The following is a 19,238-nucleotide window of genomic DNA, read 5'->3' on the forward strand; positions in this document are numbered from 1 at the left end:
ACACTGTTTTTTGATGACTTTGGTAGTCTTTGGCCAAAGTCTGAAGAGCCTGTAGCCTGTAGTGCCACACTGGGCATTAAACCTGAGGCTTTGTACAGGGCATAGCATAGGGGTAAATTTCTCCATGAAGGCTTTGGGGTTTATTGTTAAAGTCTTTAAAGAAGAAGAGGAAGAAGAAGAAGGAAAACTTTTTCAGAGGCATTCTACCAGACATTAGATTTGGATTGGTATTATAGGCAGTGCCTTTGAGATAGAGTAATTGTAAATTGACTTCACTGTTCACTGCTTTATTGTGAGAAGAGTACAGTAACAGGAGAAGTTACTGTGGGGGATGTGTGGGATGAAGTGTAAGAAAACAGGTGTGGAAGGACAAGAGATTTCCTAGTAAGCTGTTGATGTCTTTGGCAAAACCAAGAAAAAGTTGGTCACACTGTGGAAGCCAAGTATAGATAGAAAGGTACCTCCATACGAAATGTTCACTACCCCATTTTATACACAAGTGGGTACCATAGAACAGAATGACAAAAGCTGCAGTTAAGTTTTGTACCTGTTATCCTCCTAACCTGAAAAAGCTTTTTAAGGGTGTCTTTAGATTTTCAGATGCATTTTTTGATGGAGAATAGATCCTTAGCCCCAGGCTTGAGCATTTGATTTGACTTTATTTTTGCAATTGTTAGTAGGGGCTGTTTTTGTCTGAAGTAGTATCATTCCTGACACTAGTAAGAGGGCATACAGTAGTTCCCTTGTTGGTAGTGTGTCCTACCAGGCTCGTGCCCAGCATGGCTGCGGGACCTCCATGGGGATCACTTCTTTGCCACCTGTGAGTCAGTGAAATCAGCCTGGCGTCTCTGCTGATGGCGCTCATTCCACCTCATGGAGGTTAGAATGTCACGTTCCATCCTCCTTAAATTTTCCCGCACTGTTTGGTGCTGTGTGTTGCGGGACCTCCCCCGGGATTGGCTCCTTGTCACCTGTGGTTCGATGAGAGAAACTTGGCGTGCTTGCTGAAGGCGCTCACTCCTCCTTGGGGAGGCATGGATGCCCTGTTCAATCTGTCTCTCAGAGCATTCCATCCTCCTTGGATTCTCCTTCAGGGACAGTGGGCTGCGGAACCTCCTTTGGGTTCGGCTCCTTGCCACCTGCGTTTCTCTGTAGGAATGCCGGCGCCCCGGCTGTTGGCGCCTGCTCCTCCCAGAAGAGGCACGGATGAACCAGTCATGCCTTAGAGCTCGTCCCTCATCACGTTCCATCTCCCTTAGATGCTCCCTCAATGTTTGGCTGGAAGATCTGCGCAACCTCTGCCGGGATCGGCTCCTTATTGCCCTTGGTTCTATGAAAGAAACCTGGTATTCCTGCTGACGGCGCTTACGCCTCCCCGAGAGGGCACGGACGTGCTGTTTGGTCCTTCGGCCCTTGTCACGAGCAGTGCTCCGAGCCCTGCTCTGCTGCTGTCTCCTGCTCCTTGAATGGTTGTAGCCCTGGGCCTGCTGGACCCTGGCACGGCCATTGTGATGCCTCCTTGGATACCTGCTTCGGCTCTTCTCTCGGGCCCTGCCACGGCTGCCTCCATGGCTACCTCGACGGCTGCCTCCACGGCTGCCTCCACGGCTGCCCCCACGGCTGCCCCCAAGGCTGCCCCCACGGCTGCCCCCACGGCTGCCCCCACGGCTGCCCCCACGGCTGCTCCCACGACTGTCACCACGGCTGCCTCCACGGCTGCCTCCACGGCTACCACCACAGCTTCTGCTGTAAGGCTTGCGGTGCTGGCGTCCTGGAGAATTATGCTGACCTCTTTCTGCAGAGCAGGACCCAGCTTGCTCTCCTTGAGTATGGCTGGCAGAGCTGATGGACTCCTCTACAGAGTGCACCTCAGAGTTACTGTCTCCCACCATGTGGAATGTATGTGGGAAAGGTGACTGGCATATCAGGCCCTCCACTCTTCTGTGGAACCACTCCACCATGCAGTAAAAACAGAAAGGATGCCAACGCCAGCTCATGGAAGGTTGGTCATTAATGCCGGCCCGGCAGATCGGGCAACTTAGGTTCTCCGAAGCACCTGGACGGGCAGCCCGGGATACCTGGCTGGTGCTAGCAGCAAGGGAAGAGGTGCCACTTTCTGCCAAGTCTTCCTCTGAGGCCATTTTGCCCTGCAAACCAAAGAAATAAACTGATGTGTTCCCTGGTGCTGGGGACAAAATCTGCAGCCAGCAGCAAAGCTACCGAAGTCGAGCCTTAAAGAACTGCCCACTCTGCCTCAGGACAGCACTTGTGCTGCCACCAATTCCAGGGACCATCCTGGGGCAGATGAGTGACACTTGAATGTCTTGGCATGTTCTAGCTTTTGAGGCAAGATGGTAACTGACCTCTCTGATATGTGCAGGCAGGAGCTGGGAGGCTGGGAAAAGAATTCCTGGCCTCTCAGCAGCTGCAGACAGAGCCTGAGTGCATGGCAGATTGGGACCAGCGCCCGGGTCCTGTCAGTGTGCTTGTCCAGCAAATCTTCTCTGTGCCCTCAGAAAGCACACAATGGGATGGGGATCCTTTTTTCCCCCACCCTCAGATGTCTGTCCCCAGTGGAGGAGGCCAGACACTGTGGCCTTTCAGAGCTTCTCCAAGCATCCAAAAGGCTTCTTGTCACAGGTGTCACAATGACTCCCTGGTGACATTGTGGGGCTTTCAGGGACCACGCCCAGAAGACACAAACTCCAGCCCTAAGGAATGAAAACTTCTAAGATAAATCTTACACAGCTGCTTCACTGTCAAGCAAAATCCTAATGCCATATTTTTCATATAAATTCACAGGTTACACTCATCATACTCAGCCCTATGTTTTGTCTTAGAAATAAACCAGCTCAAGGCATTTCTTACTCCTCAGTCAACTCTGCATGTCAAAAGAGGCGATACTCTACTGGAGCCTGTCCAGTCTGCAGATCCCCAGCATAAGTAGAGATGGATATACTGGAGAGTGTCAAGTAAGGGTTCACAAGGATGATGAAGAGTCTAGAGCCTCTCTTCTACAAAGACAGGGCTAGGAATGTTGCCTCCAGGCTGTTCAATCTGGAGAAGACTCCATAGGGGATGTTTTCCAATGTATACCAATAACTGAAAGGAAGGTACAAAGAAGACAGAACCAGGCCCTTTTCAGGGGTGCCCAGAATGCAGAACTTCTCTCTGAATATTGGGGAACTTTTTTTACTGTGAGGGTGACCAAGCACTGTCAGGATGCTTGTGGACTCTCCCTCCTTGGAGATGACACTCAGAAGCTGTCTGGCTGTGGCCATGGGCTAATTGGCACTGCTTCCTGGTAGAAATCTGATGTCCCCAGTGTCCCTGCTGCCTTCTGCTGTAATTCTGGGCTCACATCCTGGCCTTCATCATGATCCCTACTCATTTGATTCTCTTTCTGTATTTGACCTTACGTGCTGCGGGAGCTCCCCTGAAATGAGCTCTCTGTTGCCTTTCATTCCGTGGAGGAAACTCAATTCCCCACTGCCATTTCTTGTGCCTCCCATAATAAGCTGGGACTGGCTCGTCTGGGTTTAGAGCTCAGCCCTTGTCATGGAGTAAAACCAATTATTAAGTGCCATAGCTTGTCTCTGTCTTGGTAGATCAACAAACTCTTGTTCACATAAGTCTGATAAGCCCCGCTGAAGTAGTCTTGCATTAACTTCAGCAAAGACACCACTTTCATTTCAGAACTTCCATGTACTGTCAGTCAAAAACAAAGCACAAGGCTGGGACTGGTTGCAAGGCCTGCTAGATGATTCAAAGTGGAGCATTTTGTCCTAACCTTTAGTAGCCATCCCTACTGACCATACAGACTTTTAAATATCTTCAGCTTTCCAGGAGAAAGAGTTTAGTTGTTCATAAAGCCAATGGCATCCTTGCCTGTATCAGCAATAGTGTGGCCATCAGGACCAGGGCAGTGATTGTTCCTCTGTACTCAGCACTGCTGAGGCCACACCTTGGGTGTTGTGTCCAGTTCTGGGCCCCTCACAAAGACTTTGGAGGGCTGGAGCGAGTCCAGAGAAGGGCAGCAGAGCTGGGGAAGGGTCTGGTGCAGAGCTCTGATGAGGAGCAGCTGAGGGAATTGTGGTTGTTTAGTGTGGGGAAAAGGAGGCTCGGGGGGAACTTCATTGCTCTCTTCAAGTACCTGAAAGGAGGTTATAGTCAGGTGGGGGTTGGTTTCTTCTCCCAGGCAAGTAGTGGCAGGATGAGAAGACACAGCCTCAGGCTTGTGCCAGGGGAAGTTCAGGATGGACAGCAGGAGCCATGTCTTCACAAAAACAGTTACCAAGCATTGGAACAGATTGCCCTGGGGAGTGGTCAAATGACTGTCCCTGGAAGTACTTAAAAGATGTGTAGATGTAAACCACTTAGGGATGTGGTTTAGTGGTGGACTTGGCAGAGCTTGATTGACAGCTGAACTTGATCACCTTAAAGGTCTTTTCCAACTTAAACTTCCATGGTTCTAGTGAAATATATGTGTACATGTAAGTTGACTTTCCCCACCTGCCTTTTAAAATTATCTAATTTAGTACTGTGTTCACAATACATTTGGGAAATTCCTTTATTTCATCCAGTACTTACTGTGCTTGTAACACTTTTCCCTCTTTATGTGCCTTTGTCTCTCCCCTCTGTGCCCCCATAGCACACCCCTTTGTGTAATTGCATTGGATCTATTTTCAAAGACCTTTTCTTCTATTAAACCTGCCCAAAATGAGTATTTTACTTACTTAACTGATGCTTGCTGCTTTCCAGATTAATCTTCCACTGAATGCAACATAGCACATTTTTTTACATGTGTTCAAGTATTTTACAATAATGAAATGTTCTTCTGATGCTTTTAGTGATTGTAATTGATTTTAATCCTAAATTATTGAATATATACCCCATCTGAAGTCTTTTAGGTGTGTTCTCTGGGAGGTTTTAAAAAAGCTTATGACTGTAACATTAGAGAACTGTCTGCTGGTGCAGGCTTTAAATAAATTATTTGATCTCATAAAAGGAGCATAAACATTTATTAACAAATCATGACATGGGCTGTTCTTTTCAACACATTTTTTCTTTATGCTTGTTGGAAGTCAAAGAAACTTGTATATGAATGTTATAGCGTGCTGTGGCTGTGTTCCTCCTTTCCACTCTTGCTTTCCCATCCTTGAAGCAGCATGTTTCTGAGACCCACAGCTGTCCCTTTTCAGCTATAATTCAGTTATAATTAGCTCATTATAAGCATTGCCATTTTCTGCGCTGTCAACAATGTCGCTGCTGCAAAAGCAGATTTTCAATAGTACCTGTGCTGTCAGGAAGCTCTCAGGCACTATATATGATGCTCTTTGCAGGATGATGAATTCAATTATTTGTTATTATCAGTTGGTTGAAGAGCTTTAGGGAATAAAGAATTCAGAATTATTCTACTTGAATATATATATATTTTTTTTATAGTAAATTTTAGAATGTTCTACAGATTAGCAGATATATATATATGTGTGTATATATATATAATGGTCTTTATTGCATTTCTTAATTGAAGAATTTTTTTTGCAAGAGTTACCTTTATTACTTACCTTCTTTTGTATAACTTTTAACTAATTCAGAGGTATCTGAATGGAAACTCTATAACAGAAAGAAGTTTCTTCAGTTTTCTAGTGTTTGTACCGAAAGTTAACTATTGCGGTTAGAATCCAGCTTAGTTCTGGCAGGTCACATTTACAAAAAGCATCGAGCTGTTATGATGTTATTCCCTTTAAAAGACTGACAGCTGGAATTGTAAGCCTCATGTATTCCTGCTCCTGCTGAGATCATTTGGCTTCCCTTTCAGCTGGGGAAGAATTAGTTGTGGAGTGTGACCTGGGGACTGTCACCTGTGCCTCTCAGCCCTGCTGAGAGTCCAGGTTCTCTTAAGGACAGCAGTCCCTGTCATGTGAGTGCAGACAGCACGGGTGTTCAGTGCACGGTCTGGGGAGGAATGTGTAAGTTTAAACTTCCTAAGGATGACACCACCATGTCACTGATTGTTCTGTTTTGTGATGTCTTTCAGAAATGGAAAAATTTCAGGGTTCAGAAGGCAAGAAGGAAGATGAAGAAAAGAAATATCTTGATGTTATCAGCAACAAAAACATAAAGCTGTCAGAGAGAGTTCTGATCCCTGTCAAGCAATATCCAAAGGTACTGTAAATCTAGTCTAACACTTGTTTAATATTTATTAATATCATGATGAAAAAGTTATACACAACCATTTTTATGGAGTCACGATATGCAGTTGGTTTTTTTGACTTTGTGGTAGTCAAAAAAAAAAAGCTCCTATTTAAATGTATCTGTTACATGTTAGCTATTACATGTTTTAGCTTCTGTCTCGGGGCCTTTCAGAAAAGCAATTAAAGGGAATGAGATTTTTTTTCAAACTCAGGTAGGTTTTGTCCTTACGCAAACTGCTGACTTTTTTCTCAGTTTGTTTTTTCTTTTTTTTTTTTTTTTTACATATATCATCCTTTTATAAAATAAAATACCAGTTGCCCAAAAAAAAAATGTTCCAGTAACGCCGAAAAGCTTCCTCATAGAAGAGTTGGGGGATTTTCTCTGGTGTAGTAAGTTTTAAAAGATCAAGTGTCAGATTACTGCAGACTGTGACTGACAATGTTCCTTGCTGTTGATAAAAATTAAATGTTTTAGCATCTAAGACTTTCTTATTAGTTCTCATTGCTGCACATTTTAATGCAGAAAAAGGATTTTATTTCTTGCAAAATTTAGCTGCCCATGGGAAGTTTTTTGTTTTATATTTCATAAGAGATTATTGGTTTTTTTGGAACTTAGGTGTTTGTTTGGTTTTCTTATACAGTTTTAAATTTTACATAAACAGTTATTCCAATAGTATTCATACTGAAATTATAAACAGCTCTGTTTGTCTCCAGAGTATTTTTTCCTTGCTGATTTATTATCACATGGTACGTGGTTCACCATTAGCCTTGATTACACTTTGAGCTTTTTGCTTTATACTTTCATCAGAGCAATAAATTGCAATTGGTAAAAAGCTCATCAAACAAAATGATAGGTGTAAAAAAAATTGAGATTCAATGATTCCAGCTGACACTTACCTCCTGACTAGTGAATATAAAACTGAGATAATGTAGTAATCCAAATGTTAAAGACTTTAGAAACACATACAGTGCTATAAGGAATTACTTCCTTACTGCATAGCCTGAGGTGCTTTGCCTTGATTTGTGGTATTTTGTGTAAATGCTGTAGGTGACCTGAAGTTCTTATTCAGGATGTAATAGCGCTGTAACTTCGTAACAGCAGTGTGATAATTATTCAGAATACTGTTTGATGAAGGTAGTAGAATAAAAGACAAACTATTTAAAAGACAAAACACTATCATCTATCCAATATAGCACCTGAATGTGATTAAATTAGCTTCATTTACTTTAATGAACGTGTCATATTATTGAATAGTAAAAGATATAAGGCATTTTTTACAGCTTTTGAGTGGTGGAGCGAAAGAAATCAGTGTGATGGAAATGAAATACTTATTCAGTAATGCAGAATAATCTCTTGCAGAGTTTCTGTAGTTGATTTGCTAGAAATATTCTGTGCTTGTCATGGAATTATTCCCAGAATTGCAGGTTTCCTGAAGCTGTCTCTAGGAGCTATCTTTCAAGGACTGCATTTACACTTAGTATCAAACAGCTGATTGCTGTGATCTGGCGTCTTGTCTTTTCTGGATAATTGTATACATTAGGCAAATCAGCACACAGCAGTTGCTTCAGCTTGCTTTATAAATAATGAAAAAAAAGTAGAAAATAATTAAGAGGATTTGTTTTATATGTTTGGTAGAATATGTTAATAATAGCAGTTGATCTGACTTGTGTTTATAAACAGCTAAGATAATTATCATATTATTTCACTTAGGAGTCATTTCTATTTGAAAGATCACTATTATAAATCATTTATTCATTGTTTGCTGATAAGATTTTTTGGGCAGTGCTAGATTCTGTAAATATGCAGAAAGTGTCCAAGTGTATAAAATTGTTGAAAAAAAATTCTGCCCAGTTAAAAACCATGTAAAACAACAGTTTACAGGCTCTCTGTTTAGGAGTGAGGGCAGCTCTTGGAAGACATTTACACTTACTTTAACTTCATGTAAAAATACAAATTGCTCCAAGGGAACCTTTGGCCTAAAAATTTATTATGGTCTGTAGGCTAAGCTTCAATGACAGCTGTAGAGCCAGCAGCAGCATTTTAAGGTTTGAGCAAAAGTTAACACAGAAGGCTTCTAGTGGCTAAGTAGTTCTTGAAGTTGCAGAATAAGCCTTATGAAATTGTCCCTACTCAAGTGTCCACAGTCTGGTGCAGACAAGAGGAAAAGATATGAAAGTCTGTGATTAGCAACAGCTGTCTTATGTTACCAGCTGGTAAAGACACAGGCCTCTTTCCTGTGCTCTAAAACAGGGATTTAAAATAGAGATGGGGTGTTAGTTGATACATCAGCAATGATCTTGTCTGAGATTAATTATCTTAAATACCAGCAGCCCAGGTAAAAACAGCATCTCATTTACACACACTCCACTATGCAACGGATATTTTTAATCAATCCAGTCAAAATTTCTCTTGAAACAGTGATGCAATTTCTTGGTTGATCCTTCTTTCTGTCCCATAATGCCTTTTTTTAAAAAAAACTTTCATGATATGTGAATTCCACCTAAGACTTGCATGAAAATACTTCAGGGTTTGTTTAAAAAGACTTCAGCACAGATCAGTGTGAATTTATTTCCAATACATCAGATATGGGAAAAGACTGGGTTATTTAAAAAAATTTAAAAAAACCCCAAAAATCTGAAATTATCTTGTTGCTGAGAAACAAAAGCGATGGTTTAGACACTTGGTGGGGAACGTTGTCATTTGCATGGCAATACAGATTTTTGCCATTTACTTCCTTGTAGTTTGGCTTTTGCTATTTTCTATAGTTCCTACCTTTTTCTGTGATAACTTAAGGAGCATCTAAACTGGGCTTTGCATATTTGTTCCTTTGCACAGTTTAAGAATTTGAGAGCTTGTTTAAAGCCTCAGCTTCATGTAGCACATAAAACAGGAAGTTTTTGTTTGCAAACGTGTCCAGTACACATTGTAAATTAAAATATTGCTGACTTTGGTGAAATTCTGCCCTCATTATCCCTGCCTTCAGCTTAGCTGGGTTTCAGCCATTTAGGAATAGCTCAGTTTGTTAATTTCTTTTGCTTTCTGTGAGCGCAGATATATGAAATAGCTGACGACTTAAAAGTAAACAGTATGTGTATGAAAGTCTTAAATACTGCAGTGCATCTGTCTTGGTTTGACCTCAGCCAGCAACCAAGCCCCATGCAGATACTCACTCACTCCTGCACCAGTGGGATGGGAGAGAGATGGAATAGTGACAGTGGGCTGAGACAAGAGACTTTAATAGCTACAGCAAAAGTTGTGCACGGAAGTGAAGCAAAACCAGGAATGTCTTCACTGCTTCCCATGGATAGGCAGGTGTTCAGCCATCTCCAGAGAACAGGGCCCGTCATATTTAATGGTGACTTGGGAAGACAAATGCTGTCACTCCAAATGTCTCCTCCCACCTTTATATGCTGGGCATGACACTGTATGGTTTGGGATATCCCATTGGTATTTGGGGTCAGCTGTGTGTCCTCCCAGCTTCTTGAGACCCCCCAGCCTCCTTGCAGGTCAGGTGGGATGAGGAGCAGAAAAGCCTTGACGCTGTAAATGCTGCTATCAAAAATATCTGTATTATATCGACATTATTTTCAGCAAAAATCCAAACACAGATCCAGACTTCAAAGAAAGTGATCTCTACCCCAGTCAAAACCAACACAGCATCTGTTACTATTTTAAAGATTCAGTGCCAAATAGTGTTAGTTTATATTGTTTTATGCTTCATAAACTCCTGACTTCAAGCAAATAAATTAGACAAACTCAGCAGTGCTACAGAATTCATTGTGAAAGGTGAACTTTTTTTATTCTATCTTTAATGTCTAACTCAGACAAGTAACATGATTTTTATTTAGCATTCTCATTCTTTCATGTGTTGTTTCTCTCAAACCTGATAGTTGCTGTTGTGCTTTCAAAGCACTGTTGTAATATTAATCATCTGCAGGTGATTTGTGTGTTTAGTTCACTTTTAAGTAAGATATGAAGATCTACTAATATGTCCATTAAATGGAATGACAAGAAAACAGAAAACTGCTAAGGGAAGTGGGACTTGGGCTGTTAGTGAGCTCAATGAGTAGCCATGACTTCTCTCTGTGATTTGTATTGTTTTAATGAAATAAGTACCTTGTTGTTGCATAAGGCAGGAGGAATATTTGATCTGTCACTAATCCTGTAGATGTTTCAGGAGATTATAAAAACTCCAGCATTTTTATAAAAGGAAAAAGAGCAAAGTATCTAACTACAGAGTGGAGATTTTTACTTGCCTTGCCAGTGTTTTTTCTCCTATGTAAGATAAGAAAAGCCTTTATACTTGGCAAGATTCTGGAATTTAGACTGATGCCAAACTAAATCTAAAGGTTTCACTGGTTTGGTATTTCAACCGAATTCTTTAAAGAGAAGCCTGAACATTGGAAGGCAGAAAATTATTAATTTACATGAAGTGTGTGTTGTACTGAAATTGATCCTGGAAATAGTTGCATAAATAAAGAATGCTTTCTCATATATCTTGAAAGATTTCTATCCCTACCTGGTCTTAGTGAAATAACTGGACATGCGTCTTTGTAAAAAAATAATGCTTTTACCTTTATAAACATGTGGGGAAATTTCAAATTTCCTTTTTAGTTGAGGCCAATTAAATTTTCAAATTAAAGTGTAATTGTCACTCAGAATCTCTGATCTACACAACACCAGGTATAATAGGGGCAAAAACTTCTTTAGGTACTGTGTTTAATCTGGAATTTATTAATATTTGATTTTTCCATTAAATGTCAATTTCTGGAGTCACTGATATACAGAAAATTTTTCCAGAAAATTTATATAAAGTGTACTTAAGATTCATAAAAATCTAATGAAAAGATATTGAAATAAATTATATTCAGTGGTGAAATACCAGGCCCTATTTAGCACTCAGATGTTAGAAGAGGGGTCTTTTAAGTTTTCTAATATCTCAGTTCTGCTTCTTACCAAATTTCTTATTAATGTATAGTTTCAATTTTGATAATTAATTATATTTTAGATAGAACAGCATAAATATTTTAAAATTCAAATTGTAATTTTTGAGTATTGTTGACTTTTTTTGCTTCAAATAAATAGCTATAACCAAGATATTTTCTTTAAATCACTTGTGTATGAACTGTCCAGCTAATTCTGAAAAGTGAAATTAAATATGTGAACCCTTGAAGAGAGGAAAGTTGGAAAAGTAGTTATCTTCCTGTACTTAAGCTGAGAGAAGAGGCAAAACTTCTCAAACCTCAAATCTCATTCTACTTCTCTGAAATTTTCTTGCAAGTGGTGCCATTCCACTATCCACTGCAGTTTTTCAGTATTTCTGATTGTACTCAAGACCCCAAATAGATACAAGTCTTCTCTAACATTTAATGACAGCAGACATCTGGAAAATCTAGACAAATACTTTAATTGTACTTTCAGTAAAATACATTAAAAAAAAAATCACACGATTTGTTTTTCCCCCTGACTTAGGACCTGATCTTTCATCCATCTCTCTACTTACCTATTCCAGGTAAGTTCATGAAATGAGCCGTGAATCTAATGCTTCTAGGGCCAATGCCAATCCTGTGGAGCTCTTGAATAGTTACAGGAAATACCTTTTGTTATATAAAAATAATTTCTGTCCCCATTTTCGTTAACGTTTTATTTGTTTTTATAACACTGCTGTTGAAATCAGCTTTGACATCATTAACTGCCTTCTTTATCATGCTGAGAAATGCTGCTCTGTACAGACCTCTTTAAAAATTGTTTCATGAAATTGTTGCTGACTGCAGAGAATAAAGAGTATTCCAGATAGAGTTTAGAGATTTGCCTTTCTGTTTCATTTAACTATCCATGCTGTATAAATCTTTAGCAGTGTAATTAAAACAGCATTAACATAGTTAAAAACAATTAGTACAAAAAAATATTCCTAACACTGGAGCTACTTTCCCCACCTTTGATTGCATGACTGTGAAAGATTTCTCATGAGGTATCTTCCCTTTATTTATATGTGAAAATACATAGTCCAGCCTTCATCCTTTATTGTTTTCTTCCTAAACTAATTTTTGAAATTATGGGCAGGGACACAAAATTGCTGCTTAGTGATTTACTGGGAATTACTCAGTGTTGTTAGAGTGGTATTGCCTTCCATATTTCAAGGCAGACTTTAAGAGTGGTTAGAATTTACCATTTTGCATTGCAGAGCACTCAAAGGCCAAAACTAAGATGGAAACACCCTTTGTACTCAATGCATTTTATAAGTACACTGGTCTTTCTCCAAGGAGCTGACAGTCTAGAAAACACAGTGTAGGTAGAAAACGGGACAAATAAAAATATGAGCACGAGAAAGTTGATAGCTGGTAGCAGCTATGTGAAATACAGACGAGTCCTAGCCACTCCCCACTGGGAATGTTGGTCATGATTCATGTTTTCTAGGCCACCAAAACTCTTACATTCCTCTCTATTATTCTTCATTATTCCTGTTTGAGGGGGAAAGAAAAATATAATTTTTAACATGACTTTAATAAAATAAGTGTGAGAGTGGGCAGGGGTTCACCCTGCTTAAACCAACAGCTCTAATCAGGAGCATGATTTCATGTTGATAATACACTGGTTGTGTGTGATTTATTGTGGACATGTTCTCAACATACACCCAAAGATACTTGGGGTTTTCTTTGCAATTACAGCAGCATTGTTTCTTTCTCTGCTCTTGGTATTAATGGATGATTTAAGGGCTAAATTTTGTCTTCAGTATCATCAGTACAAATTCAGTATTTTCAAAGGAATCTGCTTTTGGAATCTGAGGGGAGTTCAGCAAGAAAGTCTGTTGATGATTTATGATAAATAGAATCTACCTCCCTTCCACTTAATCTGTGTTGCTTCTTAAGGACTAAAAAAGATAGTGAACAGTAAAAATTAAACTTTATGTCTAAATACACAGTGAATCATATCTACTAAAGCTTTCAAATTGGACCTATACTTCGTGAGAACTGTAAAGCAAGCTGTTGGTTAAAGTGAGATTTTTCACTTCACTTGACTTCAGCAGGAGCAGAACTAAGTCAGATATTTGTGTACTGATCAAAAAGCTCACCTATTTGTGATCAGGTTTGGATGACTTGTTACTAATTTTTTTCCTTCTAGCTTTTAACAGGATAGTTGCCAGTTACATTAGTTAACATGTATAACATCAACATCTTAAAATTGCAGGGCGGTAGAGGAGAAGACTTTATGGCAAATTGGTTCTATTGTGTGTCTGGGCTTTTCTATGTCCTTAGAAATTCAAGTTTGAAAAACTCGTAATGTGTGCAAGCAGTAAGTAGAGCGTTGTAGTGCTATCAACTCTTCTTCTAGCACAAATCCCAAACACAGCACCTTACTGTCTGTAATGAAGAAAATTAACTCCAGTCAGCCATATCCAATACAGCTTTTCCATTTGAAATGCTGCTATCATATAGGATGTGAGATTTTACTTATTTTAGTTGTGGTAATATTTCATATACATATTTTTAATAATAACAGTAATATTTTTAATAAGGAAATATAGTGCAGCATAAATGTAATGTTTTTTTAATGTTACAGTCTTATGTGTTAGCAGAGAATGAAAGAACAGTAAACTGATAACTTTAAGCAAAGTAGGGTTTAAAGAAGGTTTTGGAAGCTTGTTAAAGTTGCTGTTAAAACAGTTACTTCCTTTCAAACATTGAAAAAATATCCAATATTTAAAGGAAAAAATGCACATCGGGTGCTTCAAAATTGCTGCAACAGGTAGCTGCTGGTCATTTTTTCCTATACCTCCATTATTCTAGTCTAAACTGATCAAACATTTTGTAAGTGAAGAATCTATGTGGGCTAATCAGTTCTTGAAAGAAAATATATTCTTTTGTCTTACACAAACACTCCTGAAGTATGTTTTTACCTCTTAACGCTGAAGATGAAATCTGTTTTGTGGCTTTTCAGGCTTTTTCCTCTGTTCAAGTAGTGCTACAAGGTCACTTCAAAGTAGTTATTAATGTAATTTCTAATAACTCTCATCTAAATTTTGAAAATTACTTATAAAATATTAACACGGGAGATAATACTCTGCCTTGATCCTTTTGCAATAGACCTGATGACTAGACCGGAGGTAATAGAGCTCATCATGGAACAGTTCAGATTTCAGTGGTACCAGAGTACACGAGCAGTTCTTTGAGCTTCAGAGCTAAGGAAGCTTTTTGAGCGTGTCTGTGTCTTTTGCTTAGCTGTGAGCTCTGATTTGATGTTTTGCTGATGAATATAATGGCAAAAAATCTGTCTTCTATGGATTTTCTGATCTCCTATGGCATGAGCATAAGGCACAGCCTTGCCTCAGTTTGAACGTGTTCTTCTACCCAGCTCTATGTGTTCTCCAAACTTCAAAGATCTTACTTGTCTTTGAAATAGCTTCCTCTTGCAAACTGAGCTGAAGTCAAGCTCTGAGGTCAATAGTTTCTAGGGAGAAAGACTGCGCAAGGTAGATGTTCACCTTGCCTTGATTCCCTATGAAGGACTTGGAAATTACATGGCCCCATGGGTCATGTATGGCTCCTCACATAGGAGAAGGCCAATTACAGCAACAAGGACGTACAAGCAGCATTCTCCAGAGCCTGTGTGCCCCAAGCAGAGTAACTGTGAATTTTCTGGACCAGTTAGTTCAGTGACAAGGTTTTCCTCCTCTTCAGGACTGTTCTTTGAATGGTTTTATAACTCCTTTGCAATGTCATAGATTTTGGTGGCTTTCTTGCTGTTTCTACAGCTTCTCACACATCATCAGAAAACTTTAACACATCTTGGTATGTGGAGGAATATGGTAATGAAAGAAATTTATGCTGAAAATGCTCTTACTTGCTGAGTTGCAGATATTTAGCCTAGAGCATGTTTGACCTCAGCCACCTTCTTTCCTGTTTTGCTTTTTACTCACATTGAGCAGACAAAATAAGCAGGTGACACTTCCACATAATACAAATGCAAAGGATATGTTCTAATAGTGAAGAAATCTGTTTCATAAATGTATCTTTCGTGTTTTTATTAGAATACATGCATATATATGTGTGTGTTTGTGTTTTATAAAAATTTACTAAAAATGTGCCTTCCATTTTTAGCCTATATAGCTTGGTAGTAGGATCAATATATAAACATTTTCAGGAGCACAAAGAATCAATTGGAAGCACGTTCACTTGATGGAATTAGATTTTCTATTAACAGTAGAACCACCAATTTATCTGTGGTTACCACAGGTTATATGTGGGGTTTTTTAACTGTTACATATCTGTGGTTTGGGATTGTGAGAAGAAAAATACACTCACTGGGAGGAAACCATGGCATCCCTCTTTCATTTCAAGAAATGTAGCGATTCATAGTTCCGTCACTCACCTGTTCTTAAAAGAAGACAAGGAAGAGACAATTCTTCTGTCACTTTTCCTAAATAAGAAGTCACAGTTTTGTTCCAACTGGATGACTTTAGAACAGGTGACAACTGTAGCAAAAATGTGTTTCCGTCTTCCTTCTGAGATCCTAATGCTGTACTGAGATAAGGAGTGGGTAGCACTAAGGTAAATATTGTCACCTATGACTTATTCTGCTACCAGAAATGTTCACCATGGCATACATAGCATAATTGCACACCATTTGCTCACTAATCACTGGTTTCCAAGCTGGTAGACCATCTACTGATGAGAGAAACTGTTTATTGTCTATGTCAACTCAGCAAGAGAGAATTAGATCTTCTTCACCTGGTTTATTTTACCCAAGGAAAATTCACTGAAGCAATGCTTAATGCAATATTAAAAGAAAAATTACACAGCCTATAGAAAATTGTTCAATAAGATAATAAGAATAAACATGTTTCTCAGAAGTTAAAGAAATCTTGAATAAGTTATTTCTCTGTCATTTATTGAGAAAAAAAAAACCTGATGGGTAGCAGAAACGAGAAAAAGCCCTTTTTTTTTCTGAAAGAGAACAATTTATTACTGCTTTTACCAGCAATAAATTCTTGCCTTTTTAAAAATGTTTTTTTTAATTTTTTCCTTATATGCCTGGAATATTGTTTCAGATTTTATAGCCTTAGGCTGCTTCTTATCACATTGCTTTAAATACTTATTTTTATGATTGAGTGGAAGTGGAATTTGGAAGAAATAGAATTCTTTCTGTGTAAGCTGTAAAACTTTATCTCAGTTACTCACATAGGTACCAGATACTGTAAATGTGTAACTTTAAATATAAATAAGAAAGTGGATATAATTAAGACCATGTTTTATGTCATGTTCCAGCATGATGCAAGACAGTGCTTTTTTATTTTGGCAATTTTCAGACCCAGGAGTCTGCATTCTCAATTAAGCATGTCCAGTGAATTGTCTTGTTGCCTAAAAATAACCAGCATACTGAAGTGGGCAGGTTATCTGCAGATTTCCAAAGTATCCAAGTACTTTAACAGATACAAGAAATCACAGCATCTTTTTCTAGATAAATGTGTTCACATATGAAACTTAAAACACTGATGTTTGGTGGCTTTATTGCCAAAACATCACCTGACATTTGCTGCTTATGCTTATGAAACTCTCTTCTTACTCATGATGCTATTTAGATGTTTCTTTAATGGAAACCTCAGTTTTCCAGAAAACCCTGATATCATGTCTGGATGGGAAGGTAGTGAAGATGGTCATTATATAGACCAGCTATTGTCTCTAAACTTTGCAAAAATAAGCACTTTTAAGTCCAAGCATATAAATCACATTTCAAATGGGTTTTGTCTTCCTGAATTGTCTTGCTTTAGTTACAGGTTGTTTGCGATTTATACCATGTAGCAGACACAGGAGTCACAAAATTTAAAAGTAATTTAAAATTTAAGCCATTTTTAGGAAAGTGTCACTAATGAAGCCATTAACCACTGTGTTGTGCACTCCTGGAAGAGTCACTAACTAACGTAGAGCAGAATTATAAACCCTGGAATGATGGGTTCGTAATGTAAGTGCTGACACTAACAGAACTCTAGCACAGAAGTGGTGTCACCGTAATTAGCTTAGTGCTAGTACAAATCATGTTTTATTATTCTTCCAGCCTCTGCAAGAAGAGATAGTTTATTTCTTTCAGGTACAATTTCATTTGTCACATTTTTTGATATTGCAGAAATGATACGAGCATGAAAAGGTAAGATGACTTTCAGAGCACTCAATATCATGCTTTTTGGAATATCATTAGAGAGAAGAGATGATGGGGGAAAAAAGTGGAAAACAAAAACAAAGCTTTCAAGTTTTCAGATATTTTCAGGGTTTTTTTGTGGTTTTTTTTAAAGGATTCCTTTTTACAATAAAATAATAGGATGATGGGTACAGAAAAAGTGTTCTCTCATGGATATACTGGCAGGATGACATACAGGGAGGAGGGAATCTCTACAAATCCTCTCATGACTGTTCTTCAGAGAAGAGAAAAAATTCTATTTTTGTTCCCTAGGAGCAGATTGCCAGAACACATCATGTCTCTGCAAGGATGTGTTTCGTTAAGCTCAGGCTCAAGCTCACAGACCAAGTGCCTGGAGTCAGTTGTGTCTGCAGGAGCAGAGCTAGGTGCATTAGTGCTCCACAATGCTGAATTTGTCCTCTTACTCTGAAAGTTGACTCAGACTGCTCTAGAGTGAAACTGCAGAGATTTTCTTCACATTCAAGATAAGGGATATGTAAGCTGGGAAAGGAATGATGGTGGGGCAACCAATGTGTTCATCTGCTGCCAGTAGAAAATGGTTGCCTACATTTCTGTGTCTAATTTTAATTTTCCAAATATAAGGAAGACACAGACAAATGAGTTCAGAGGAGGACTGCCAGGATCACCAGTGGCTGGGGCACGAGCTCTGTGTGGAGAGGCTGAGGGAGCTGGGCTGAATAAGCCAGGAGGAAGAGTTATCTTCAGACAACCCAAGGGCTACCTCCCTACTGTCTGCAGGGAAGGTGTTGAGGAGACACTTCACAATGGTGCATCTTGGGGGAGTCAGAGGCAGCAGGTGTAGCTTGGAACAAAAGATGTTCAGACTGGATAAAAGGAGAAACTTTATCAGCATGGGAACAGTGAAGCCAAGCAGCAGGATGCCTAGAGAGGCTGTACAGATAGAGGGCATTCAAATTGTACTTGGCTGCAGCCCATTAAAACAAAGTATCTTTAAACTGGCTTGCAGGGTTTTTTAGGAGGTTTTAATTTTTTTAATCTCCAGTAATCTAGTTGCAATAGTTCTGAGTTCAATAAGGGATTGCCAACTGAAGATTCAGATTTCTGAGTGGGTTGAGTAACTTCAGTGCTCTTACACGTCTCTTGTTAACACTACACAAGTAGTGAATTTAGAAGTGAGTTAGGTATACCAAGAAGTGCTCATAGGTGTAGAGATACTCTTAGTTCTTGCATAGAGACAGTATGCAAAGAGTGCATAAACTTCCAAACATATAATAATAAGAAAAACTAGTTTATTAATGTGTAACACTGTCCTCTATAAAAGCAAACGAACAAAATGTGTAACATTAGGCTTTTATGAAAAGATAACCTTTTTCCCAATGGAAATATACTCCTAAGTTTTTATTGTAAACTGTGTTCTTATGTTTAGAAAGGCTATCAGCTCCCCTGTCTTACCTCCCCCCTCCCCTGCCTCAAAAAGCCATATACATGGCCTTTCCCTGTGAAAGAAAATAAAAATCAGTTTTGCTTACAGGTCAGTTTCCTGGTAAAGGATGATGGGGATGTACTTTTAGGGTGTAGAACAAGCTACTTAATGCATTTAAGAAAGGCATGTGAGCCATATTACAACTGCTACAAACAAGGCTTAGAACAGACTAAAGAGAGTTGTAGAGTTATCTTTAATTCAAGTTACTGTGTTGTTACATCAGCAGCACTTATGCTTGGTCTTTTCTGGCAGTCACTGTTAACTTCAGTTGTTACTTAAGAATTTTTTAGTACTTTGGCAGTAGTGGCTTCAGTGTTGCTAAGGGTCAAGCTTCAGTTTCGAATAGCTTGGGGTTTTTTTTTTCCCTGTGGGGTAGTTTGACTGCTCTCAGTGTATGCTGTTG

General features: G+C 39.1%; 1 protein-coding gene across 4 annotated transcripts in view; it reads left to right on the plus strand.

Moving 5' to 3' along the window:
* Positions 1-19,238, plus strand: part of KHDRBS2 (KH RNA binding domain containing, signal transduction associated 2) — a 324,004-nt gene that overhangs the window by 55,312 nt on the left and 249,454 nt on the right. For all 4 annotated transcript variants that reach the window (XR_004060582.1, XR_004060581.1, XR_004060583.1 and 1 more), the window contains exon 2: positions 6,041-6,168. Coding sequence is in view for 1 of the 4 variants with exons in the window: in XM_030944729.1 (XP_030800589.1) it covers positions 6,041-6,168 (128 nt within the window). In the remaining 3 variants the exon portion in view is untranslated. The remainder of the gene's footprint in view (positions 1-6,040; positions 6,169-19,238) is intronic.

The sequence above is a fragment of the Camarhynchus parvulus genome, chromosome 3 (genome assembly GCF_901933205.1).
Source record: "Camarhynchus parvulus chromosome 3, STF_HiC, whole genome shotgun sequence".
Taxonomy (NCBI): domain Eukaryota; kingdom Metazoa; phylum Chordata; class Aves; order Passeriformes; family Thraupidae; genus Camarhynchus; species Camarhynchus parvulus.